General features: G+C 42.7%; 1 protein-coding gene across 1 annotated transcript; it reads right to left on the bottom strand.

Annotated features, from left to right (window-relative positions):
* Window positions 1-18,966: 18,966 nt before the first annotated feature.
* LOC119520742 (vomeronasal type-1 receptor 3-like) lies at window positions 18,967-19,867 on the bottom strand. Its single transcript, XM_037818699.1, is given in 2 exon segments — window positions 18,967-19,603; window positions 19,605-19,867. Coding segments are annotated over 2 exon segments (900 nt in total).
* Between the last annotated feature and the right edge of the window lie 3,730 nt (window positions 19,868-23,597).

Here is a 23,597-nt window from a genome sequence, read left to right as displayed (position 1 = left end):
CCGCCGGCCCGCCCCACCCGAGCCCTCTGACCGTACCATAGCACCCGGTATTCTGCCGCCGGCCCGCCCCTCCCGACGCGCCAGCCCCTCTGACGTCATCCGTAGCGCGCCGTAATCCACCACCAGCCCGCCCCGCCAGATGTTCCCTCTGACGTAAACCAAAGCGCGCCGTATTCCGCTGCTGACCCGTCCCACACGACGCGCCCCGCCCTGGCAACCTATGCATCGCCCCTTCCGTGCACCAGAGCGAGGCTCGCCCCACCCACGTCCCCACACTCCCACGCGCCTCTTCCCCTGCGTCCTCCAGAGAGAGGTTCGCCCCACCCACACACCGCCACGCGCCTCATTCCCTGCGTTCTGCAGAACGAGTCTCACCCTGCCCAAGGTTCTCCCCCTCAGATATCAGCCATAGCGCGCCGTATTTGCCGCCGGCGCGCCCTACCCGACGTGCCCGCTTCCTCTGACGTCAGTCGTAAAGCGCCATAGTCCACCGCCGGCCACCCCACCCCCAACGGATGCGTACCCCACCCCTTGCGTCCTCTAGAGCGAGGCTTACCCCGCTTACGCACCGCCAAGCGTCTCATTCCCTGCGTCCTCTGGGAGGCTCGCCCCGCCCACGGCCCTGCCTCCTCGGCACTCGCCCCGCCCCTGCGGGGGGCAGTGTCCCAGAACGACGCTAGCCCCGCCCCTCTACATTTTCCCCGCCCCATCTTAAAAAAATCCAAGTATCTGAGGAGCCCGCCGCACCCGACGGAGTCGGCGCAGACTCCGAGCGCGCCTGCGCAGTGTGAGCGCTTTCCTCTGCCTGCGCCTCTCGCGGTGGGCGTACCTGCTGTGGCCTCAGCCGCGCTGTCCCCGAAGAGTGTGCGAGTCACGGAGCCGCGGTTCGAGTCCCAGCTGCGCCAGTTACAAGCAGTGTGTGTGCCCTTGAGTCAGGCAGGTCGCCCCTTGACTTAAACTGGGGATAGTAAAGTCCCCCCTCTCGGGGGCGCAGGGGTGGGGCTGCCCCAGGTAGCCCGCAGGACCCCCAGGACCCCGAAGCGCTGCGTGTCCTCGGACCTGCCATCACCTGTATCCGCCCGACATTGCCAGGACAATTGGACGTCAGAATGGAGAGGGAAGCGCGGCCCAATGCCTTGTCCCACCTGCGGAATGAGTTCCCTGGAATGAACAATTACGCTTTTTTATAAACCACACGAATTTAGGAAACTACTGAAAAGCCTGCCGCCATGGAGGCGTGGGTCAGTGGGTGGGGTACACCCCTGCCCCAAATTGGGAGGGAGCCACTGAACAGCAAGATGGGGAAGCAGGTACATCACGGTAGAAATGACCAGCAGGAAAGAAGAACCCGGAATGGCACGCCCGGCCCTTGGGAGGACGGGGGCTTTGTAGGGCGAGGTCCAAGGAGCCTGCGTGACCTGGTGCCACCCCCAGAAGGGCGGTTTCGGGGTCAGGCTGCAGGGCGAGATGAATAGGGGGGCTCAGCAGGGGTCGCTGGGACACACCTGTCTTCCCTGAGATCCCTGGCAGGGGGAAGAGGCCATCCCCTGGTGACCTGAGGTCCCGGTCCCCCACCTTCAGGCCAGGGCCACAGCTGGAGCTGCCTGAGTCCCTGCTGGGGCTCCCCTCTTTTGGTTCCTCCCTCACTGGCTCTGGGCGCCGAGGGTCCTCCATGAACACAGCCCAGGCAAGCCCCACCCTGGAGGGGCTTCTGGGCCTGTGGTGGAGGCAGACTCCAGAATCTCATAGATGAATGTGAAACGCCCTAAAAGAGGGAGAAGTGTGGGGTAGGGGCCGCCTGTGCAGAGCCGCCGAGGGCAGCTGTGGCACATGCCAAGGCCCTGGGGAGAATGGCCTGGGGATGCAGATGAGCAGAAGCCCCTGGGACCTAGGAAGAAGTGAGTTCTTGCCCAGAGCAGTAGGGAGCCCTGAAGGGTTTAGGAGCACAGACATGGTAAGATTTGCATTTCACAAGGTGCTGTTTACCCACCGTGCTGTGTGGTTGGGGGGCTCTGTGAGATGACTGGATATGGCCTGGGGTGGGGGCCACAGCAGGAAGTGGGCTAGGTCTGCAGCCATCAGGAGTCACACCTAAGTTCCTGTGGGACCCCATAGTTTTTCTCAGCTCTGACTGTGGGCACCTGAAACTCAGAAAGAATGAGTGACAGCAAGTGCTCAGGATCCCACAGTCAAGAGACTCCCACACTGCACCACCGCTGCAGGAGCACAGGATAGAAAGAACCGGGGCCACCCTGGGGTGGCAACAGGAGTAGAGGAGACGAGTGAGGGTGGGAGACTGAGCCTGTCTGAGCTGTTCCGGAGCTGGCCCGGGCTGGGCCTGGGCACTGGCGCTGTTGCCCTGAGCTCCGGGGAAGGGGAGAGGGTGATGGGCCCTCAGGAGACACAGGCAGGGATTTTCAGTCCAGACCCGCCCTCCACTGAGCCCCTGCCCTCTTTCTCCCCAGCCATAAGAGGTGCTGCATGAAGCCCGGGGTCTGCACGGGGACAGCCCCATGCCATGGGGATTTGTGCAGTGGCAGCTCAGTGATCACAAGGATTTTCTGCCCAGGCCAGGAATGGGTGAACTTAAACAGAGGAAACTTATTTGTTCACAGCTTTGTGGCTAAGAAAATGTCCAAATCAAGGACATGCATCATCAAGGCAATGCTTTCTTCCCAAAGATTGTGGCCTTCTGAGGCTGCCTGCCAGTGACCCTCAGTCAGCTTGTCACATGGCAATGCACATGGTGGCATTTCCTGTTCTCTCCTCTCTCTTCCAGGTTCTGTTGTTCAGCTTTTGGCTTCCATGGCTTTCTCTCTCTGTCTGAATTTCAGCCTCTAATAAAGGACTCTAGTAATTAGATTAAGACCCATTCTAATTAAAGTGGTCCACATCTTAACGGAAGTTGCCTCATCAAAACATCTTACTTAAAATGAATCCACACCCATAGGAATGGATTAGGTTTATGAATATGTTTTTCTGGGGTACATACAACTCTAGACCACTACACTCCACCCTCTGGACCCCCAAAAGCCATGTTCTTTCTACATGCAAAACACATTCATTCCATCTCAATATCCCAAAAGTGTCAAGTTGGTTCAGTAACAATGCTAAGTACAAAGTCTCATCAAAATTGGTTATGGGTGGTGTGTGTCCTGGGGCACAGGCCCCTCTGTGGACCTGAAAAGCCTAGAAAACAAGTTATCTGCTTCTGATATACAATTGCAGAGCAAGTATAGGATTGACATCTCCATTCCAATAAGGAGAAATTGGAAGGAAATCAGGGTCACAGGTCCCAAACAATTCTGAACCCCAGCAGGGAAAGTTCCATTAGATCCCAAGCTCTGAGAGTCACCTGGGACTCAATGGTCTGTTCTCCAGGCCTGATGGGGCAGCAGGCCCACCCCTTCTAAGTGCTTATGCAGTGGCTGGGCTTTCCCAGAACACTGAGGTGCAGGCCCCACCCTTGCTGAGCAGTAGGGTGGCAGCACCCTCCCTGAACAATGGGGTGGAAGGCCTGCTCTCTTGGTCCAGGGATGTTAGTTTGCTTTAGACCTCAGTTTCCATGGTTCTGCTGTTGAAGTCATTCTTCCTTCAATTTGTCCCTTCACTGTCCTTTTTAGTCCAGGCTAGCAGTTGTTTCATTCCTACAAATCTTACAAAAACCTTGCCAGCTTTGCCTGTAGTTCACAGGGTCCCAACCTTCCTGGGTAGCTGCACCTCCAATCCTGACTTGCATGGAAGTGGCTGATGGGATCCATGTTTGCTCAAACCCTCCCATGAAACCCTGCTCTGCATAGGCTCAGAATTTTCCAAACCACCCATTTCTGGCCTCAATGGAAAATACCTTTAGCATCCATATTTCTATTGACAGTCTCTTCAAAGCAATCTGGGCCTTTCTCTCCAGTACCTCAAGATTCTTCCAACCTCTCCCCATGATACAATTCCAAACCTGTTTCCACATTTTTGGTATTTGAAATAGCAGCCCCCCACTCATTTCCTGGGCTGCTCAAGTGAATGTCATGCAACAGTTCATCTTAAATGGTGGGAATTTATTTGTTCACAGTTTTGAGGCTAAGAGAAAGGCCAAACCAAGGTGTCAAGATGATGCTTTCTCCCTGAAGACTGTGTCACTTGGGCTGGCTGCCAGCGACCCTCAGTCCCTAGCTTGTCATGTGTCAAGGCACATGGTGACATCTACTAGCCTCTCCTTTCTCTTCCATGTTCCATCCACACCCACAGAAATTGATTAGGTTTAAGAATATGTTTACTGGGGAACACAGAGCTCCACTGTTATACAGTCCCCTGGCCTGTTTCCAGTCCCTCCCTGGTGATGAGTCAGCCAAACAGGGGCTCTAAGTCCCAGGTGTCCAAAAGGCCTGTGTTTGGACGGCTCCTCCTTGCACAGAAGACCCCTTACCTGATACAACCAGCTCCCCAACTCCAGCAGCACCCCTGCTCTAAGTCGACATGGGCAGTGGGACCTCAGGCATGGGGACTCCTGGGCCACCTCTGGGGAGCCATGCTGGGTGTCCAATATGGACCTCCACTTTGCAGCCACGTGAGAGACCCCTGGGGCATTCAGTGGATGGCCTGTGGCATCCTGTGCCTCTCTGAGATGACAGTGGGTGTGTGAGGAAAAGGGCCTGCAGTCTCTGTGGGTCCCCTGTCCCACAGTGTCACAAGTTTGTTTGGTATCACTGTGACTGGGGCTTTTAGGCAGCTCTGTGTGTATGTGTGTGACTGTAGGTCATGTGTGTGTGTGTGCACATGTGCTGTGTGTGTGTGTGTGTGTGCTAGTCCATGTTTGCCTGTGGCATGAGCCTCTCTGTGCTCCTTTGTGGGTTTCTGTCATTCCAGCTGTCGCCCTCAGGTTTATCCTCCTCTGCCATGTGGACAAGGCTTGCCCAGCAGCCAACCTATGTCTTGGTGGAAGATCCTCCTGGGACCCACAGAGGGAGCCCTGTGGGGAGCTGCCCTGAGGCTGGCTCTGTGCCCTCCTTGCCTCCCCTGGGGGGCTGTGTTGAGACCATTTTGGGTTCTGGATATCTGCTTTCTGCCCCATCCCCCTTGGAATAAGGAAACTGCTTGGTCTAGATCAGCTCCCAGTAATGGGTGTCCCCACTTGTGCTGCAGTCATTGGCCCATTCTGTTTTGGGGCCACCCCTTGGTGTGGGGACAAAGACCCAGGGATCTGCCCCTTGGGCTTCTCCTCCTTTCGCCCTGTAAGTGATAAGCTCTGAGGATAAGGTGTTTCAGGTCCATCAGGAAATGGCTGTGGCCTGTCTTGTGTGTGCTTGATAAATGTGACTCCTGTGGGGGGCCCATCAGTTTGGGATGCCCTGTTGGAGGCCACGGCTGCACAGCTGGAGGTAAGATGGACTCAGGCATGTTTGAGTCAGGCTAGAATAGGGAACCTTGCACCAGCAGACAGGGGGGTGCGAGACTAAGATTGCAAATGAGCCAATCCTGAGCCACCATTGACGGACCAATCAAGAGGGCCTGGAATGCAAGCACCAATCAAAATGGCCTTCAGTTGAGCCAATCACAAGTAACTCTTAGCTGGTCCCCCATTTGACCACCATGCAGTCCCTTATTTGCATAAGAATCAGTGTTCTAGTTTGCTAATGCTGCTGGGAGGCACAACACCAGAAATGGATTGGCTTTTATAAAAGGGGGTTTATTTGGTTACAAAGTTACAGTCTTAAGGCCATAAAATGTCCAAGGTAACACATCAGGAATCAGGTACCTTCACTGGAGGATGGCCAATGGTGTCCGGAAAACTTCTGTTAGCTGGGAAGGCTCATGGCTGGCATCTGCTCCAAACTTCTGGTTTCAAAATGGCTTTCAACCAGGACATTCCTCTCTAGGCTGCAGTGCTTCAAAAATGTCACTCTTAGTTGCACGTGGGGTTTTTGTCCTCTCTCAGCTTCTCTGGAGCAAGAGTCTGCTTTCAACAGTCATCTTCAAACTGTCTCTCATCTGCAGCTCCTGTGCTTTCTTCAAAGTGTCCCTTTGGCTGTATCTCCTCTTCAAAATATCACTCACAGCTGCACTGAGTTTCTTCTGTTATGTCAGCTCAATTATATGGCTCCACTGATCAACTTAGACCCACCCTGAAAGGGTGGAGCAACATTTCCATGGAAATTATCCAATCAGAGTCATCACCCACAGCTGGGTGGGGTGCATTCCAAAGAAACACTCAAAGAAATCTAATCAAAACTGATAATGTCTGCCCACACAAGATTACATCAAAGATAATGGCTTTTGGGGGGACATAATACATTCAAACTGGCACAATCAGCCAATCCTAGAATACCAAGTGTCAAAGCCCCTCCCCTCTAACCAACAAAAGGCCAAGAACCAGCTCACTGGTCTCCACTGTCTCTCTTGAGTTCACCCATGCTGGCATTTTTCTGCATGTACTATCCTGAGCTGTAACATTATACTGAGCTGTAGCTCTGCCCTGCTGGGAGTGGTCTTTTGGCTCAGTGGCTCCAGCCTGACAGTGCCCTCCATAACATCTCAAATAAAACCTTGCTTTCTTTCACCTTGCTGCCGGCCTGTCACATCTGTGAATTCCTTCTTGGCAGATCCCAAGTGTGGAGTAAGACTCTGCTCTGGTAGGAGCCCAGCCTCATCCAGTGAGCCATAATAGGTTGACTTAAACAATGGGAATTTATGATCTCACAGCTCTGCAGATGAAATTCCAAACCAGGGCCATGCTTTCCCTAACATCTGGGGCATTCTGATGGCTTGCTGGCCACACATCCCCCAACCTATGCCATGTGTCTCCTGCTGACAGTCTCCAAATTTCTTTTCCTTATAAAGACTCTGGTTCAGTCCCTGTGAACTAGCACTTAGCCTCACCTAACTCAGATCATCAAGGATCCTGTCTGCAAATGGGTTCTACTCACAGGGCTGGGGGTTAGGACTTGAACGCATCCTTGTGGGGACTTGAGCCAACTCGTACTTTTTATTAACTTTTTATTAACTTTTTAATTAACTTTCTGAATTTCTTGGGTATTCTTTTTAGAATAAGAAAATATGAGGGGAAACTAACATTGTTTTTAAAGGAGCCACTTGTGGGCAAGAGATTTCAGGTTTTCTTTGTCTACCCCAAGATACCAGAAAGAATAACAGAACGGTAGTCATAATTATTGGTTAAATCCTAACTCCTCAGTTACAGTTCTTGGTGTTTTAGATGCTTCCAAGAAGGAGGGCTTGGTAGCCAGGGGGATTTAGGAGCTGGAGATCCATGGTGTGGAGCTCCCTTCCCAGTAAACTCTTTCTCCCCAAATGGCTTCATTCCCTCCATTGTTCCCCAGTGCTGACCATCACAGCTGCTTAACTGCTTGTGCAGTGTCAGTTGTCTATCTGGGGATTTAAAGGTCTTGTGTCAATTTGCATGTCTCCTAAATTTTAATCTAATTGGGGCAAGGATCCTTTTCAGAATTCACCAGCACAGACAGGCTACAGTTTGCTAAAGTAAGAAGCACCATCAGGGAAATGTGCCAGTTTGAATATATTATGCCCCCCCAAATGCCATTATCTTTGCTGCAATCTTGTGTGGGCAGACCTATCAGTGTTAATTAGATTGTAATTCTTTGAGTGTTTCCATGGAGATGTGCCCTATCCAACTGTGGGTGATGACTCTGATTGGATAATTTCCATGGAGTGTTGCCCACCCATTGAGGGTGGGTCTAAATTAAATCACTGGAGCCATACAAATGATCTGACAGAATGAACTCAGTGCAGCTGTGAGTGACATTTTGAAGAGGAGTTACAGCCAAGAGGGACACTTTGAATAAAGTATAGGGACTGCAGATGAGAGACAGTTTGTAGACAGCCCTTGGAAGCAGACTCTTGCTCTGGAGAAATTGAGAGCGGACAAATACCCCAAGAGCAACTAAGAGTGACATTTTTTAGGAACTGCAGCCTAGAGAGGAACATCCTGGGAGAAAGCCATTTTGAAAGCAGAACTTTGGAGCAGATGCCAACCACATGCCTTCCCAGCTAACAGAGGTTTTCTGGACACCATTGGCCATCCTCCAGTGAAGGTACCTGATTGCTGATGTGTTACCTTGGAGACTTTATGGCCTTAAGACTGTGCTGTGTAACCAAATAAACCACCTTTTGTAAAAGCCAATCCATCTCTAGTGTTTTGCATTCTGGCAGCATTAGCAAACTAGAACAGCAAATCAATGCCACAATGAGATATCATCTCATACTTACTAGAATGGCTGCTACTAAACAAACAGGAAACTACCGGTGTTGGAGAGGATGTGGAGAAATAGGAACACTTATTCATGGCTGGTGGGAGTGTAGAAGGTGCAGCTGCTCTGGAAACTGGTTTGGCATTTCCTTAGGAAGCTAACTATAGACCTGCTATATCATCCAGCAATCCCATTACTAGGTATATTCTTGGAAGATCTGAAAGCAGGAACATGAACTGACATTTGCACACTGATATTCATGGCTGCATTATTCACAGTTGTCAATAGATGGAAACAGCCCAAGTGTCCACCAGTGGATGAAAAATTAAACAAAATGTGGTATATAATACATTGGAATATTATACAGCTGTAAGACAGAATAAAGTCATGATGCATGCAACAACATGGATGAGCCTTGAGGACATTATGTTGAGTGAAATAAACTGTATACAAAAGGAAAAATATTGTATGTTCTCACTAATATGAACTAATTATAATGAGCAAACTCAGGAGTTAAAATCTAGACTATAGGAAAGAGGGTAGAGAATGAGCAGAAGATGCTGAATTTGTAAAGAATGTTTAATAGTTTGACTGTATATGTTTGGAAATGGATGGCACAATCCTGTATGATGGTAGCACAATATGGTAAGTGTAACTAACAATGCTAGTGTGAGCATAGTTAAAAGGGGAAGTTTAGGGTGTGTATGTCACTAGAAGGAAAGCTAGAGGATGAAACATGGGACTGTATAACATAACAAAACCTACAGTGGACAATGACTATGGTTAATTGTACAAATTTAAGAAAGCTCTTCCAAGAACTAGAACAAATGTACATCACTATTGCAAGGTTTTAATAATAGGGTTATATATAGGAATAATACAATTAATGTAAACTTAGGACTATAGTAAACAGTGATGTTGTAATATTCTTTCATCATTTGTCCAGAAGGGTGGCCCAAAGTGGTCCTGCATTCTGCCAGTGGCACCCTGCCTTAGGGATGCTCCAATCTTTATACCAACAGAGAAACACACAAATACCTGCCTGGAGCTGTGCACCCTATGGGTGGCTCTGCCTCTGCAGCAAGGAGTGTTATCACTGCCGTTTTGGAGAGGAGGAAACAAACTGCAGTTTGGATAGGTTCAGAACGTCCCTGAGGTTCCCTGGGAGCTGAGATTTGAAACTCTCCTTTCAGTTTTGATTTTTTTAAAAAACGTCTTTCTTTCAGGCTCTCTTTAGCTTTCATTGTTTCTCTCCCCACCTCTCTGTATCTCTAATTTTTTCTGTTTCTCACCCTGCCTCTCTCTTTCTCATCTCCTTTGTTTCCTTTTTCATTGTGTGTTCCATCCCCCAAAATACTCCTGAGGGTAGAGACCATGGGTTAGGGCCTTTTTCTTGTTCCTCTGCTTAGCACTTGCACACACCTTGCCCAAGGTTTCTCAGTAATGGCAGCACCTTATTGAAGAGGCAGAACATTTCCCATTGTTTTGGTTTGCTGAAGCTGCTGGTTGGCTTTGACAATGAGGGTTTATTAGCTTACAGTTTAGAGTTCTTAGGTCATAAAAATGCCCAACTCCACAGGAGATACCTGGACTCTGAAGTCAGACTGCTGGCATCTGGGACTACTCTGTCACATGGAAAGGCACATGGCTGGCATCTGCTGGTCTTTTGCTCCTGGGTTTTGTTGCTTCAGATTCTGGCTTCAATGGTTTCCTATTTTCTGTGGGTTGCCTCTAAGCTTCTTTGGGGCTTTTCTCTAAACTTCACTGGGCCTTTGTTTCTGCCTTTTATTCTCTCACAAAGGACTCCAATGAGAGGATTAAGACCCACCTTCAGTGGGTGGGGTCACATCTCAATTGAAACAACCCAACAAAAAAGTCCCACCCAAAACAGTTCTGCACCCACAGGGATGGATGAGAAGAACATGGCCTTTTCTGGGGATAACAGCTCCAAAACAGCACACCCACTATTAAAAGTGACCCAGAAAGAGTGTGTCCCTCATCTCAGATGAGGGCAGTTGATGGTTAAGGGGAGGCCTGAATGGAGGGGCTGAAAATCTCCCCAATCCTGGAAACTCCCCCAGCTTACTGGCCTGAGGTTGAGGAGAGGGGCAGAGGGGGAGAAGGAGGCTCACACACTGGACATCTCTGGAAAAGTATCTTGACTCAAAGATCTGGGAAGGAGCATAAGCAGAGTCTACTTCCTTGCAGGGCAGCCTTTAACATCTTTGTCCCCGAGTCTGTCCAGGGAGCAGGGCCACAGTGACCTTCTTACCACAAGCCCAGATTTGGGCCAAAGAAAGCAAGGTTTTGAAGGGTAATGGATTCATCAGCAAATTTTGATAAATTGCATCCAGGTTTAGAAGTCCTTTTCATTGGTTTTTTAGGGTGAGCTTACTGGTATTCAGTGAGTTCCAGAATGACAGGCTTTGAATACATTTTGTACCCTTCATCCAGTGTCTTCCCAGTCTTTCCAGCCTGGAGTTAAAATGAGGGTCACCGTAAGAAAACAAACTCCTGTATCTCAGGCTCCACTCCCCATCCATGAAGGCAGAACTCTATCCAGCCCTGCCCAATCCTGCTTCCCACCATCCACTCTTTCTGGGAGGCCCATGGAGTGTGCACAGGGTCCCTCTGCTCCAGAGGCTGTGGAGATGCTCTGGCCACAGCCCCACCAAAGCCCAGGCCAATCCCAATGTCAATTATTTTCTCCTTGGTCATGGCACCAGCTGTCCAGAGAACTGGGAAAAAGACTATATTCTAAAGCTCTGCAGGCAGCTCAGGAGCCACATGTGGAAAGTTTGGTGAAAGGACAGCTTTACCGCATTTTTATTTCTACTCCTCCACACTCAGGCAGTTAGAGTGAGGATGCACTGGGAGGGAGGGCAGCTCTGGAGTGTGATGGGCTCCCAAGCCTCCTCTTTCACACTGAGCCATTTTCCTTAGAATGAATTTGGATCCCCCATCTCTCTTCTCTTACCTGTGAGTCTTTCCCAATGACTTCTCCTCATTCCCACAAATGGCCCCCCAAAGGGCACCACCCCATAGTTGAACCAGTGAAACAGTGGCACAGCCAGTAAACACAGCCCCAGTGCAAACCTCTCCTCTGTTGTACAACTGCACATGCAGGTTTTCATCCATCCATCTGCTAGCAGAGAGAAAGGATTTGAACAGTAAGGGATGAGGTTCTTGGGGAAGGGAGTTGAGAAATGCTGGGTGTGAAATAGTATCTTGCTGTGGTTTTGATTTGCATTTTCCCTATGGCTAATAATGTTGAGCATCTTTTCATGTGCTTTCTGGCCATTTGTATATCTTCTTTGGAGAGATGTCTGTTCAAGTCTTTTCCTGTTTTAAATGGAATTATTTGCCTTTTTGTTGTTAAGAGGAAGAACTTCCTTTTATATTCTGGATACCCATTATTGGATATGTAGCTTCCAAAATTTCCTCCCAATGTGTAGGTTGCTGTTTTATTTTCATGATAAAGTCCTTTGAAGAAAAAACATTTTTAATTTTGATGAGGTCCTATATATCTGTTTTTTCTTTTGTTGCTTGCACTTTGTGTGTAAAATCTAAGAAACCATTGCCTAACACAAGATCCTTAAGATGTTTCCCTACGTACATACATACAAAAAAATCAACTCACAATGGACCAAAGACCTTAATATAAGAGCTAGAACTATCAAACTTCTAGAATAATATGCAGGGAAGCATCTTCCAACCTGTCAGAATGGCTGCTATTAAAAAAAATGGAAAATAACCAACATTGCAGGGGATGTGGAGACAGAGGAACACTCATTCTTTGTTGGTGGGAAGTAACGTGGTGCAGCCACTGTGGAGGACAGTTTGGTGGCTCCTCAGAAAGCTGAATGTTGAACTACAATATGACTCAGTGATTCACCTACTAGGTATATAACCCAAGGAATTGAAAGCAGGGTCTCAGACAGATATTTTCACACAGATGTTCATAGTGACATTATTCATTATTCACAACTGCGAAAATGTGGAAGCAGCACACATATCCATCAACTGATGAATGTATACATAAAATGTAGTATATACATAGAATGGAATATTATTCAGCCATAAAAAGGAATGAAGTCCTGATATATGTGGCAACATGGATGAAACTTGAAAGCATGCTGATGTCAGACATGAGGACAAATATCATATGATCTCATTGATTTGAAACAATTAGTTTAAACAAATTCATAGTGTAAAAATCTAGAATATAGGTTACCAGGGGATGAGGTGGGGATTGGGAATGGGAAGTAAATCCTTAAAATGTACAGAGTTCCTATGTGGAATGATGTGAATGTTTGGTAATGGATGGTGGTGATGGTAGCATAGCATTGTGAACACAGCTAACTGCACTGGCATATATATCTGAATATGATTAGAAGGGGAAATTTTAGATGGTATATATGGTAACATAATAAAAATTTTGAAAAAATTATGGAACTGCATTACTCAAATAGTGAGCCCTAAATTAAACCATGGACTTTAATTAATATTACAATTATAAAAATGTGCTAGCATCAATTTATTTTTTTTATTTTTTATTCACTTTATTGATATATATTGACATACCATGCAGTCATACAAAACAAAACGTACATTCATTTGTTCACAGTACCATTATATAGTTGTGCAATCATCACCAAAATTAACTTTTGGCATTTTCATTACCACACACACAAGAATAATACGAACAAAAATTAAAGTGAAAAAAAAACTAAAGCAATAAAAGAACACTGGGTTTTTTTTTTCTTCCCTCATTTTTCTTTTCTTTCTTTTTTTTAAAATTCATTTTATTGAGATATATTCACATACCATTCAGTCATACAAAACAAATCATACATTTGATTGTTCACAGTGCCATTATATAGTTGTGAATTTATCCCCCAAATCAATCCCTGACACCTTCATTACCATGCACACAAAAATAACAAGAATAATAATTAAAGTGAAAAAGAGCAATTAAAGTAAAAAAGAACACCGGGTGCCTTTGTTTGTTTTTATTTACTGCTAGCTATTCCAATTCACTAGAACCTAAAAAGCATTGTGTATATTGTTCAAAAGAGTGCCCACCAGAGTGATCTCTCAGCTTCTTTTGGAATCTCTCTGCTACTGAAGCTTATTTTATTTCCTTCCACATCCCCCTTTTAGTCAAGAAGATGTTCTCCATCCCAAAATGCCAGGTCTAGATTCCTCCCTGGGAGTCATATTCCATGTTGCCAGGGAGATTCACTCCCCTGGGTGTCAGATCCCATGTAGGGGGGAGGGCAGTGATTTCATCTGCCAAGTTGGCTTAGCTAGAGGGAGAGGGCCACATCTGAGCAACAAAGAGGCATTTGGGAGGAGGCTCTTAGGCACAATTATACGGAGGCCTAGCCTCTCCTTTGCAGCAACATTCTTCCCAAGGGCAAGTCCCATTGTAGAGGGCTCAGCCCATCAAACCACCAGTCCCTATGTCTGTGAGCACATCAGCAACCATTGAGGTGGGGGAGCCCAACACCCCTGCATTCTCCACCAGTGCCTCAAGGGGGCTTTGCATATTTTTTTCACTGTTTTTTAATTAACTCTTTTTTTAAATCAACTATAAAAAATTAAAAACAAACATAGAACAGCAAAAAAAGAACATTTCAAACAAACCATAACAAGGGAGTAAGAAAAACACAACTAACCTAAGAAACTACTTTACTTCCAACATATTCCTACTCTACCCTTAGAAAATAACCTAATATGGCAACATTTCTGTGAACTTGTTCCTACCATACCTATCAGAAATTTTGTTTGTTTGTTTGTTTATTTATTTATTTATTTATTGCCAGACTAAAAATAATTGTCTTATGATTCTACATATGTAAAGTTTAAAAACCGCTGAAAATAAACTATGGATGCATAAATAAGTAGTATAAATCTAACAGAAAAAACAAATAAGGATGTTATTATCCTAAAAATAAAGGTAGTAATTGCTTTAAGAGGAAAATGAGGAGTGCTTGATTGGGAAGAAGGCCAGAGGGCTTCTATGGTGCTAGTAAAATTCTATTAAGCTGTACATTGTATTTTATGCAGTTTTAGACATTCTGTAAGACAGACTATATTTTACACATTTAAAAAAAATTACATCACAGGAAACACAATCAAATCAAAGCAGGGAAAATATGAATTCATACCTGAATACATTATATTGAAACTGCAGATACCAAAGACAAGAAGGAAATTGTTAAAGCAGTCAGAGGGAAAGATCAAAAGTAGTGCTTCAAGAAAAAAAGGATCAAAAAGTACTTCAAAAGTAGCAAAATATGACTTCTCAACAACAGCAAAAGTGGAAACCAGAAAGCAATAGACTGATAGCTTCAGTTTGTTCAGAGAAAATACTATCAAATCTACCATATCCAGAAAAAGCATCTCTTTCAAGAATGAGAGGGAAATAGAGAGAATATGACGTAAGTAGAAACAGAGAGTGTTTATCTCCAGTAAGATCATTTTAGAATGAAAGAATATTCAGATATATTTTTCCCTCTCTCTCTTATTGTCCTTTAATGAACCAATGTTGAGTCTCTTTAATACTGAATCTTTCTCTGTATCTCTCTCTCCTTTCTTTGTTTTTCTGTCAGTAGGGCTCTCTTTAATATCTGAAGTAGGGCTGGTCTTTCATTAGGAAAATCTCTCAGCATTTGTTTGTGAAAAATTTAAGCTCTCCCTCAAATTTGAAGGAGAGTTTTGCTGGATAAAGTATTCTTGGTTGGAAATTTTTCTCTCTCAGAATTTTAAATATGTCATGCCACTACCTTCTCACCTCCAAGGTGGCTGCTGAGTAGCCACTAATTAGTCTTATGTTGTTTGCTTTGTATGTGGTGAATTCCATTCCTCTTGCTGCTTTCAGAACTTGCTCCTTCTCTTCAGTATTTGGCAGTCTGATCAGAATATATCTTGGAGTGGGTTTATTTGGATTTATTCTATTTGGAGTTTGGTGGGCATTTATGCTTTGTGTATTTATATTGTGTAGAAGGTTTGGGAAGTTTTCCTCAACAATTTCTTTGAATACTCTTTCTAGACCTTTATTCTTCTTTTTCCCTTCTGGGACACCAATGAGTCTTATATTTGGATGTCTTATTTTATCTATCATATCCCTGAGGGCCAATACAATTTTTTTTTTGTTTTTTCCACATTCTTTCTTTTGTTCTTTCATTTTCCATTCTGTGGTTCTCGGGGATGCTGATTCATTGTTCACCTTCCTCTAGTCTTGTACTATGAGTATCCAGAGTCTTTTTTCATTTTTCAACAGTTTCTTTTATTTCCATGAGATCATCTTTTTTTATTTACTCTTGCAATTTCTTCTTTATGCTCTTCTAGGATCTTCTTCATGTCCTTTATATCCTGTGCAATGCTCCCATTGTTTATGTTTAGTTCTTTGATTAATTGCTCCAAGTACTGTGTCTCCTCTCATCTTTCAATTTTCATATTTGGTTTTGGGTTATCCATATTGTCTTTTTATATGCTTTAAAATTTTCTGTTGTTTTTGTCCTCTTGGCATTTGCTTTACTTGATAGGGATCTTTTAGGATATGAAGGATTATTCTCTAATTTTCAGATCTACAGCTTGGTGGTGTGCACTTTACCTAGCCAGCAGATGGCATCCACAAGTCACCTATTCCCCTCAAGTCAGTTCTCCCCAAATTTGTCTTTGTGGTTGGTGTGTGTAGGTCTGATTCTTGTGGGGTCCAACTGATGCACCAGGTTTGGGTTTGTTCTTGGTGCTGTCTGCCCTGAATGTGGGGCATGTGTCTGGGTGGTTAGGGAGGCAGGGCAGCTTTAGTAATCAAACTTCCCAGGTGTTCCTGGAGATTTATGTCTGTTGCAAGAGTCTAAACCTTCATTTCAGTCTCACCACAGATTGTCTCTGCCACTGACCCACAAGTCCTTGGTATTAACATATGGTTCCTGGGGTTTCTGAGTGGGTCCCTCTTCCAAGCCACACCACTTCGACTGAGGCAATGCTGTGCTATGTCACAAGTGCATGCCATCCCTCAAGGGGAAGCTCTGGGCCACTGAGCCATGTTGGTGTTTTCCCAGAATGCTGCAAGGATGGCTGCTTGGGGCATATTGATTTCTCCCTTTTCACACAGCTCCACCTTCCCAGCTCAGGGACAATTAGCTGTGGGTGCATGAAAGACTATTGTCCATGCTCAATATTGTGGCATGTGCACATGTTGCTGGAAACACTTCTTGTCACACTGTGTTTTTTGGTGTGGCTCTGGGCTTTGGCATCAGTGCCAGGCAGGAATGTTCCCAGCCCACCAGGAAGATGGCTGCAGGGGGTGTTCCCAGCCCACCAGGAAGATGGCTAACCTCTGCCTTCTTCATTCAGAGACAATTAGCAGTGGGTGCATGAAAGGCTGTCATCCATGCCAGATATTGAGGTGTTCACACAGCCCATTCCTGCCACACTTCACTGTGTGGTTCTTGCTGCTGTATCCATAGCTGCTTTGGTTTTTTTTTAAAGAGAACTAGTCTGACTCCAAACACCAACCCATAGTTTTCCCACACCTCAGCTTGGCTGCTGGATATTCAGCAGGTGTACTCACTCATTTCAGAATGAAGACTCCTGGTTTCATGAAGTGAACAGTCCCTGTGGATTTAACAGAACTTGCCAGCTGTGCATCACTGGAACTGGTGTTCTGGGTCACTTTCTGACTTTTATCTAGTATTTTTCATGGAGGTGTTTTTTTTTTTTTTTTGCCCTGTCTCACCTAGCCACCATTTTATGTTCTCCTAGCATCAACTTTAAGAAATGTTCCACACCAATGCAAGTTGTCAATGATAGGGTGGTATATAGGAATCTTGTATTTTATGCATGATCTGCAAACCCATAACTTTTCTAATAAACAAAAACAATCATTGTCCACAGATGTGAGGGTCTATTTCATTTTTTTTAAATGAACATGCATTAAAGATTCTATTTGCTTATAATTAATGAAGGAACCAGTAGTGTCTTCTTTGTTTTTATGGAGGGCAGGATTTTTGAAATTCTTTATTCCACCATTTTCACTGAATAACTGAATATTTTGACAAAGACTCAAAAACAATTCAATAGAGGAAGAATAGCATTTTCAACAAATGGTGCTGGGCTAATTGGATAGTCAGAAGGCAAAAAATTTACTTGATCTAAACCCCATGTTTTATATTAATTCAAAAGTGTTGCAGACATAAACATAAATTGTCAAAGTATAAAACTTAAGGATAAAGCAAGAGGACATGTCTAGACTTAGAACTATACAAAGAGTTCTTGGAATTGACACCAAATGCACAATCCATAAATGAGAAAATTGATAAATTGGACCTCAGCAAAAATAAAACTTTTTCTCTTTCAAAGATCCTGTAAAAAGAGTGAAAGACACAAAACATATCTATCAAAGATTTACATCTAGATTATATAAAGAATAGAATATATAAAGACCTTTCAAAGATCAATATTATAGAAACAAACAATACAATTAGAAAATGGACAGAAGACATGAACAGACATTTTCACTGAGGAGAATACAGAGGTGACAAATAAGACCATGAAAATATGTTCAACATCTATTTATTAAGTAAATGAAAATTAAAGCCACAATTAGATATCAGTACACACTTATTACAATGATTCAAATAAAAAGTAGTTTAACATAAGTTCTTGTCAGGAGGCAAAGAAACTGGATCCCACTCATATTTCACTTATGGAAATATAATATGGTACACATCTTGGAAAAACAGTTTAGAAGTTTGTAAAAATTAAACATAAATTACCATAAGTCACCTCAGTTCATAGAAGCATTATTTATAATTTTCACAATAACCAAAAAGTAACACAATACAAACATCTCTTCATTGCAGAGTGGATAAACAAAATATTCCATATCCATTCAATGGAATACTCTTCATTAAAAAAGAATGAATTATGACATGAGTGAACCTCAAAAAACATGCTAAGGGAGGAAGCTACATGCAAAAGACCACATACTTTGTGATTCCATTTATATGAAATATCCACTAAGCAAAGCCATTAGACACGAGAAGTAGGAAAATCATTGTCAGGGCCTGGGAGTGGGCATGGGATTTACTGTATGTGAGCAGGAGGGATGTTTGTGAAGTGAAATATTCTAGAGTTGGATTGTGGTGATGGTTGCAAAATTCAGCAAATATACAAACATCATTGAGTCATACATTTAAAATGTGTAAATTTTATGGAATGCAGACTAAACCTCAATAAATCTGTTGAAAGTAATCAAAATATTTCTCAAATACAGAGTATAAGGGATAATTTATTATTTACATCCTAGTTTTGGATATAAAACATTAGAAGAATCTATTAAGACCCAAGTGTATCTCTCTCTGTTATATCCATTCAAATACCCCAAACTAAACTTCATCCTCATTTGGTTGTCATTGTCATATCTTTCACTATTGCTTCAAGGTGTTGCATTTCCATATAATACTTAATGTATACAACTTATGTACAAAGCCTCCCATATGAATATAACATACATTTTCATTTAAAGATTAAAAGCAACTTTAATAAATTGCCTATAAATTGTTGTTTCCTCAGACTGTAACTTAGATACAATGGGGCTAGAAATACAACCCACAACTTTACAAAATATGTTCCTTTTCTTGTATATATTATCACAAAGCCTCCTTGGTATACCAGATGACCGTGCTGTGGCCTTCATCAGATTCTGTTTGGGAAGAGGAAATGTAGATCCTTGTTAGGCGCAAGTCAGTTTGGAAAATCTATTTTCAGTTTTTATTAGCAAGAAGGGGCAGATGGTTGGGTAGCAAGAGGAGAGAAAACCACTGATGAGCTCCAGTTTTTGCTTTTTCTCATTAACATAAAATAAATAAATGGTCAGGAAGCTGTTGGTCCAGTAAAAGAACACATAACAGCTCACCAGCAGGACGATGACATAGGTGGCCTTGTTTTCAGGGGAGGACTGTGGAGAATGTGTGGTGCTATGAACATGTTGGACGTTCTTGTAGTGCCTGAAGAGGAGACTGACCATGTAGATGCTATTGAATGTCATGAGGAACAGAAAGAACAAATCTTGAATTAACACAGCACTTAGGAAAGCTGCTGCACTCTTTTCTTTGAACTCTTTGATTTTGCAAAAGGGACTGTTATACCCAGGTCCAGATTGGGTAGTATTGCTGTTGGATACAGCTCTTAAGATGACTTCAATGTAGATGAGCATGTTGATGATCCACAGAAAAAGCAAAGAGGGCAAAGTGTACGTGGAGATTTTGAGTTTGAGCCACACCCATCTGTAATTACTTGGGGTAATGATCACTGCCTGAAACATGCTAAGGAGAGAGGTTGTGCACACGGAAAGACCGCGAGTAACTCTGAATGTACAGCACAGTTTTACAACAAATATCATCCATGAAAATCTTAATTCCGAAGGATAACAGTATATTTGGAATGCCCCTGAATATGAGTGTCATGGCATTAGATAGAGTGAGGTGTGTGAGAATCACATCTCTAGGCTTCTTTTTATTAGGTTGAATTAAGAAGGTGTACATATACAACAAGAATAGCAAAGAATTCCCTAGGAACCCAATGCCAGTCTGAGAGATGAAGAAGATTCCCAGAACTATGTCACTTGAAATCATTGTCTTCATGGCTGTGCAGATCTTCAACATGATGGCAGCATGACCTAGAAATGTACAATTTTGTTATAAATAAAAACATTAGAAATAATTCAGGTTCAGGAAAATACATTAGTTTGAGGTATTTCTAATGATGAGGAATCCAGCCAGCTGCCCCAGGTAGCAAGGTAGGATATATTTTTATCTAGAGAATGACTTCCATATATAAATAACATTAATTCCAGATGATTTTCTAGGAAATGTTTGATCTATTATGAAGATGGATTTTTAAAATTATAGACAAGTTTTTCCTTAAAAAAAGCATTAAATGGTATTTTAATTCATAACATGCATTTTAAAACTCAGACATTTCTATTCCTATTTGTTACTTAAACTGGTGGTTCTCATCCAGGGGGACATCTGGCAATTTGGGGGTTGGTTATGGTGTCACAACTAAGGGGTGAAACTGGTATGTGGTAGAAGCCAGGGATCATGCTAAGTATCCTACAAAGCACAGGTGATTCCACCACGACAGAGCTTCACTCAATCATAAAATCAACAGTTCTGTGGTTGAGAAATCCTTTGTCAGTAGTAACTGCCATTTTTGGGGGCCTTAAACAGTTCTTATTACAAATTATAGTTAATATGAAGATATCTATTAATTACTACACACATCCTGCTGGACAAGCATATCTTGAAACAATTGTTTTGTATCTCTGAAGCTTCTTTTTGTTTTTCAGTCTTGCAACATTATCAAATTTCACATTAATTTAAGTTCATGAAATTAAAATGAATGTATTGGGGATGAAACTGTTATCAAGGTCAAAAGATCAAATTCAAAAAATAAATCATGCAGGCCCCTTCTTCATATTCAAATAGTAGATCCACTGAGCTGCTAACCTGGTAAATTTTGTGATTACTTAAAGTGCCTGGCTCATTTCCCCCAGTTCCTTACACCCAGGTATTGTCTTATCAGGACTCGAGGACTCACTCCTGACCTACTGGTAAACTGAGATAGTTTACTGTGGTTAATTGACAATCTGTGTGACTGGACAAATGTGTTCAGTAATGCTAATACATGACATGTGGGAAAACACAGAAAAGGGTAAAAGTTACATTAGGAAGGTAAATTTATATTACACAGTCTCTTGTCCCAAACTTGGATTCAAGAAAAAGCTAAGATGAGTGACTCCTTATATCTCTTTTTCTTCTCTTATTTTCTCAGGACTCTGAAGATCATCTCAACTAGATAGGATAGACAGTGGTTATAATGACAGTTTCCAAAATTTCATGCCTCCTATTCATGCAAAAGGATATCCATTGATGAGGTGTTTCTACTAGTTACCCCATAGTGACATTATTACACTTCTGAGCATTTGTTTGATTTTCTCCCAGCTTAAAGTAACTATCCTTCAACCACAAGATCCATTTCACATATAATAAATGGATGATCAAAAGTGCTTATAATAGTCATGAAAAAGGAGCAGAGAGAGAAAGAAAAAGCACCCACAGCAGAACCCATGAACAAATGTTCGTAAAATTAAGAGCACCTATTTAAATAAATGAAGAATATGGAATTAAGATTAAATGTCTAACATTTAAAATATAAGAAATAGATGGGAAAAACACAATGGTTTTATTGATATAGAATAATTAAAATAAATAATTATTAAATAATTATTATTAATTATATCAATAATTAAATAATTGATATAGAATAATAGAATAGCAGGAGACTAGGCATTAAATCTAGCAAGAGCTTAAAAAGAAAATCAAGGAGAATATCGATAAGAATATTAACATGGGGTGCTGAAGATGATATTTTCTAAAGATGTCATCATCACTACTTCCTATTCTTGTGAACTTCTAAGTTGCAGTGTGGTGACTATGCCCTCCCCGTTGCAACTGGACAGGCTTTGGAGTTTATTTTGACCAATAGGGTGAGTCACAAATGATGCTTTCTCACTTCTGAGGGTACACATCAGAAGCACATTTTCTGCTCTTTTTTTTTGGAGCTGCCAAGCTTGGAGCCCTGATCTGCATGTGACGTCTGTGAGCCTGAAGCTGCCTGTCCTGGGGTGTCTGAAGCAGCCTCCAGCCTCAGCACATGTGCTTCTCTCCAGCCACCAGAGAGATGATGCCTGCTGAGCCCTCCTTACCCTGCTCTCAGAAATGATGGTAAGTAATGACGTTATTGCTGTTTGAAGCCATTAAGCTCTGGAGGGTTTATTACTTCATGCTAATAACAGGAGCAGAGAGAAAGGAAATGACTCAGAAATTACATAGAGTAACAGAGAAATAAAGGATCATGGTGGAATCAATAAATACTTCTGGTAAAATTGAAATGAAGAAATTCATGAATGCATAAATGGAATTAATAGAAGAGAAATAATGCAAAAAATAAATAGGGAATGTTCATTTCAATGTAGGATTTTGTAGATAGTGACTAGGTCCTTCTGAGGTGACCAGAGGATTACAGACCACTTTCTGCCCTGGAAACATATTTTAGTGGTCACATGGGGCTGGCATGGCAAGGTAGAAATGTGAGGCTCTTCAACTAAAGGAATTCTAGATGTTTTGCATAAAACAATGTGTGTGTATGTATATATATATTCTCTTAAGAATAAGGACCATTCATCTTAAGCTGTAAATTATTTCTACAAATACTTTTAGAAAAAATAAACTGCACAAATCAATGGTAAAGAGACATACAAGCCAACAAGCAACATGGAGCAAGATTTTTCAGGCAAAACCTATGAGATATAGACCCCTTAAAACAAAAATTTCAAAAATGGAATTATTAGGCATCTTTTAAAACAACCAAAGATTTGTGTGCAAATAAGTAAAGCAAATTCTGAACATATCTGTAGGAGACTGCTAGCTTAAATTTGACAAAGCAACTTGTAAAACATCAAAAAGTACTGGTAAAAGTGAAAAATTGAAAGAACAAAATTAGAAATTCAATGTTTAATAGTATCAGAAGAAAGAATAAGAGAAATTTTAAATGATTACAAGAAATTATTATGAAATTGCTCAGGGATAGAGAAAAGATGGGAAAAAAAGAGGAGGTGAACACTGAAATGGAGCACAATCTGTATTCAGTTAAATCTCCCCAAAAAGAGGAGGAAAGGAAGGGGAAAATTTCGTATTTAAGACAGAATGACAGAGCATTTTTCAAAACTGCTAAAAACCAGGTTCAAAATGTGCAAAAATTTTAGCCAAGCTATACTTTGTTTCAAATATAAATATAACAACATTACAGCAAATGTACAGAAAACAAACCCAAATTATAAAAATATTCAGAGAACAAAGTGAGTTTACTTTATGGTCACAATAGTTGAACTGAGATCTGGCAATGCTCCACGCACAGAGGAACCCAGAAGGATCTTTTTTAATGAAAAAAAATCTCCTCTTAGTAGAAACAATTACAATTTCAAAGTGAAATGTCACTCAAGACTTAAGGAAGATATTAAAAAATACATTTCCAGATACCTGAAGGAAAACTATGGCACAGACAACCCAAAGGAAAATTCTGAAGAACTTTATTTAGTGAGAACAGAAACTAGTTCAGCTGGAAGAGGTCTGAGATTGGTTTCCCCTGAAGAAGATCCTGTGATAAGTTAACAAATATTTCCTCAAGAAAACAACCCCCCTCAATTCATGGATGTGACCAGGTCCCTATTTTCCCCTTACTCAGTGGACGTGATCAGAAATCCTAGTCTCCCATTATTCCATAAAAATAGTTATTCCATTA

Source organism: Choloepus didactylus, chromosome 26 (genome assembly GCF_015220235.1).
Source record: "Choloepus didactylus isolate mChoDid1 chromosome 26, mChoDid1.pri, whole genome shotgun sequence".
Classification (NCBI taxonomy): domain Eukaryota; kingdom Metazoa; phylum Chordata; class Mammalia; order Pilosa; family Megalonychidae; genus Choloepus; species Choloepus didactylus.
Note: the sequence above shows the minus strand (reverse complement) of the source record. Positions and strands in the feature narration are given on the sequence as shown.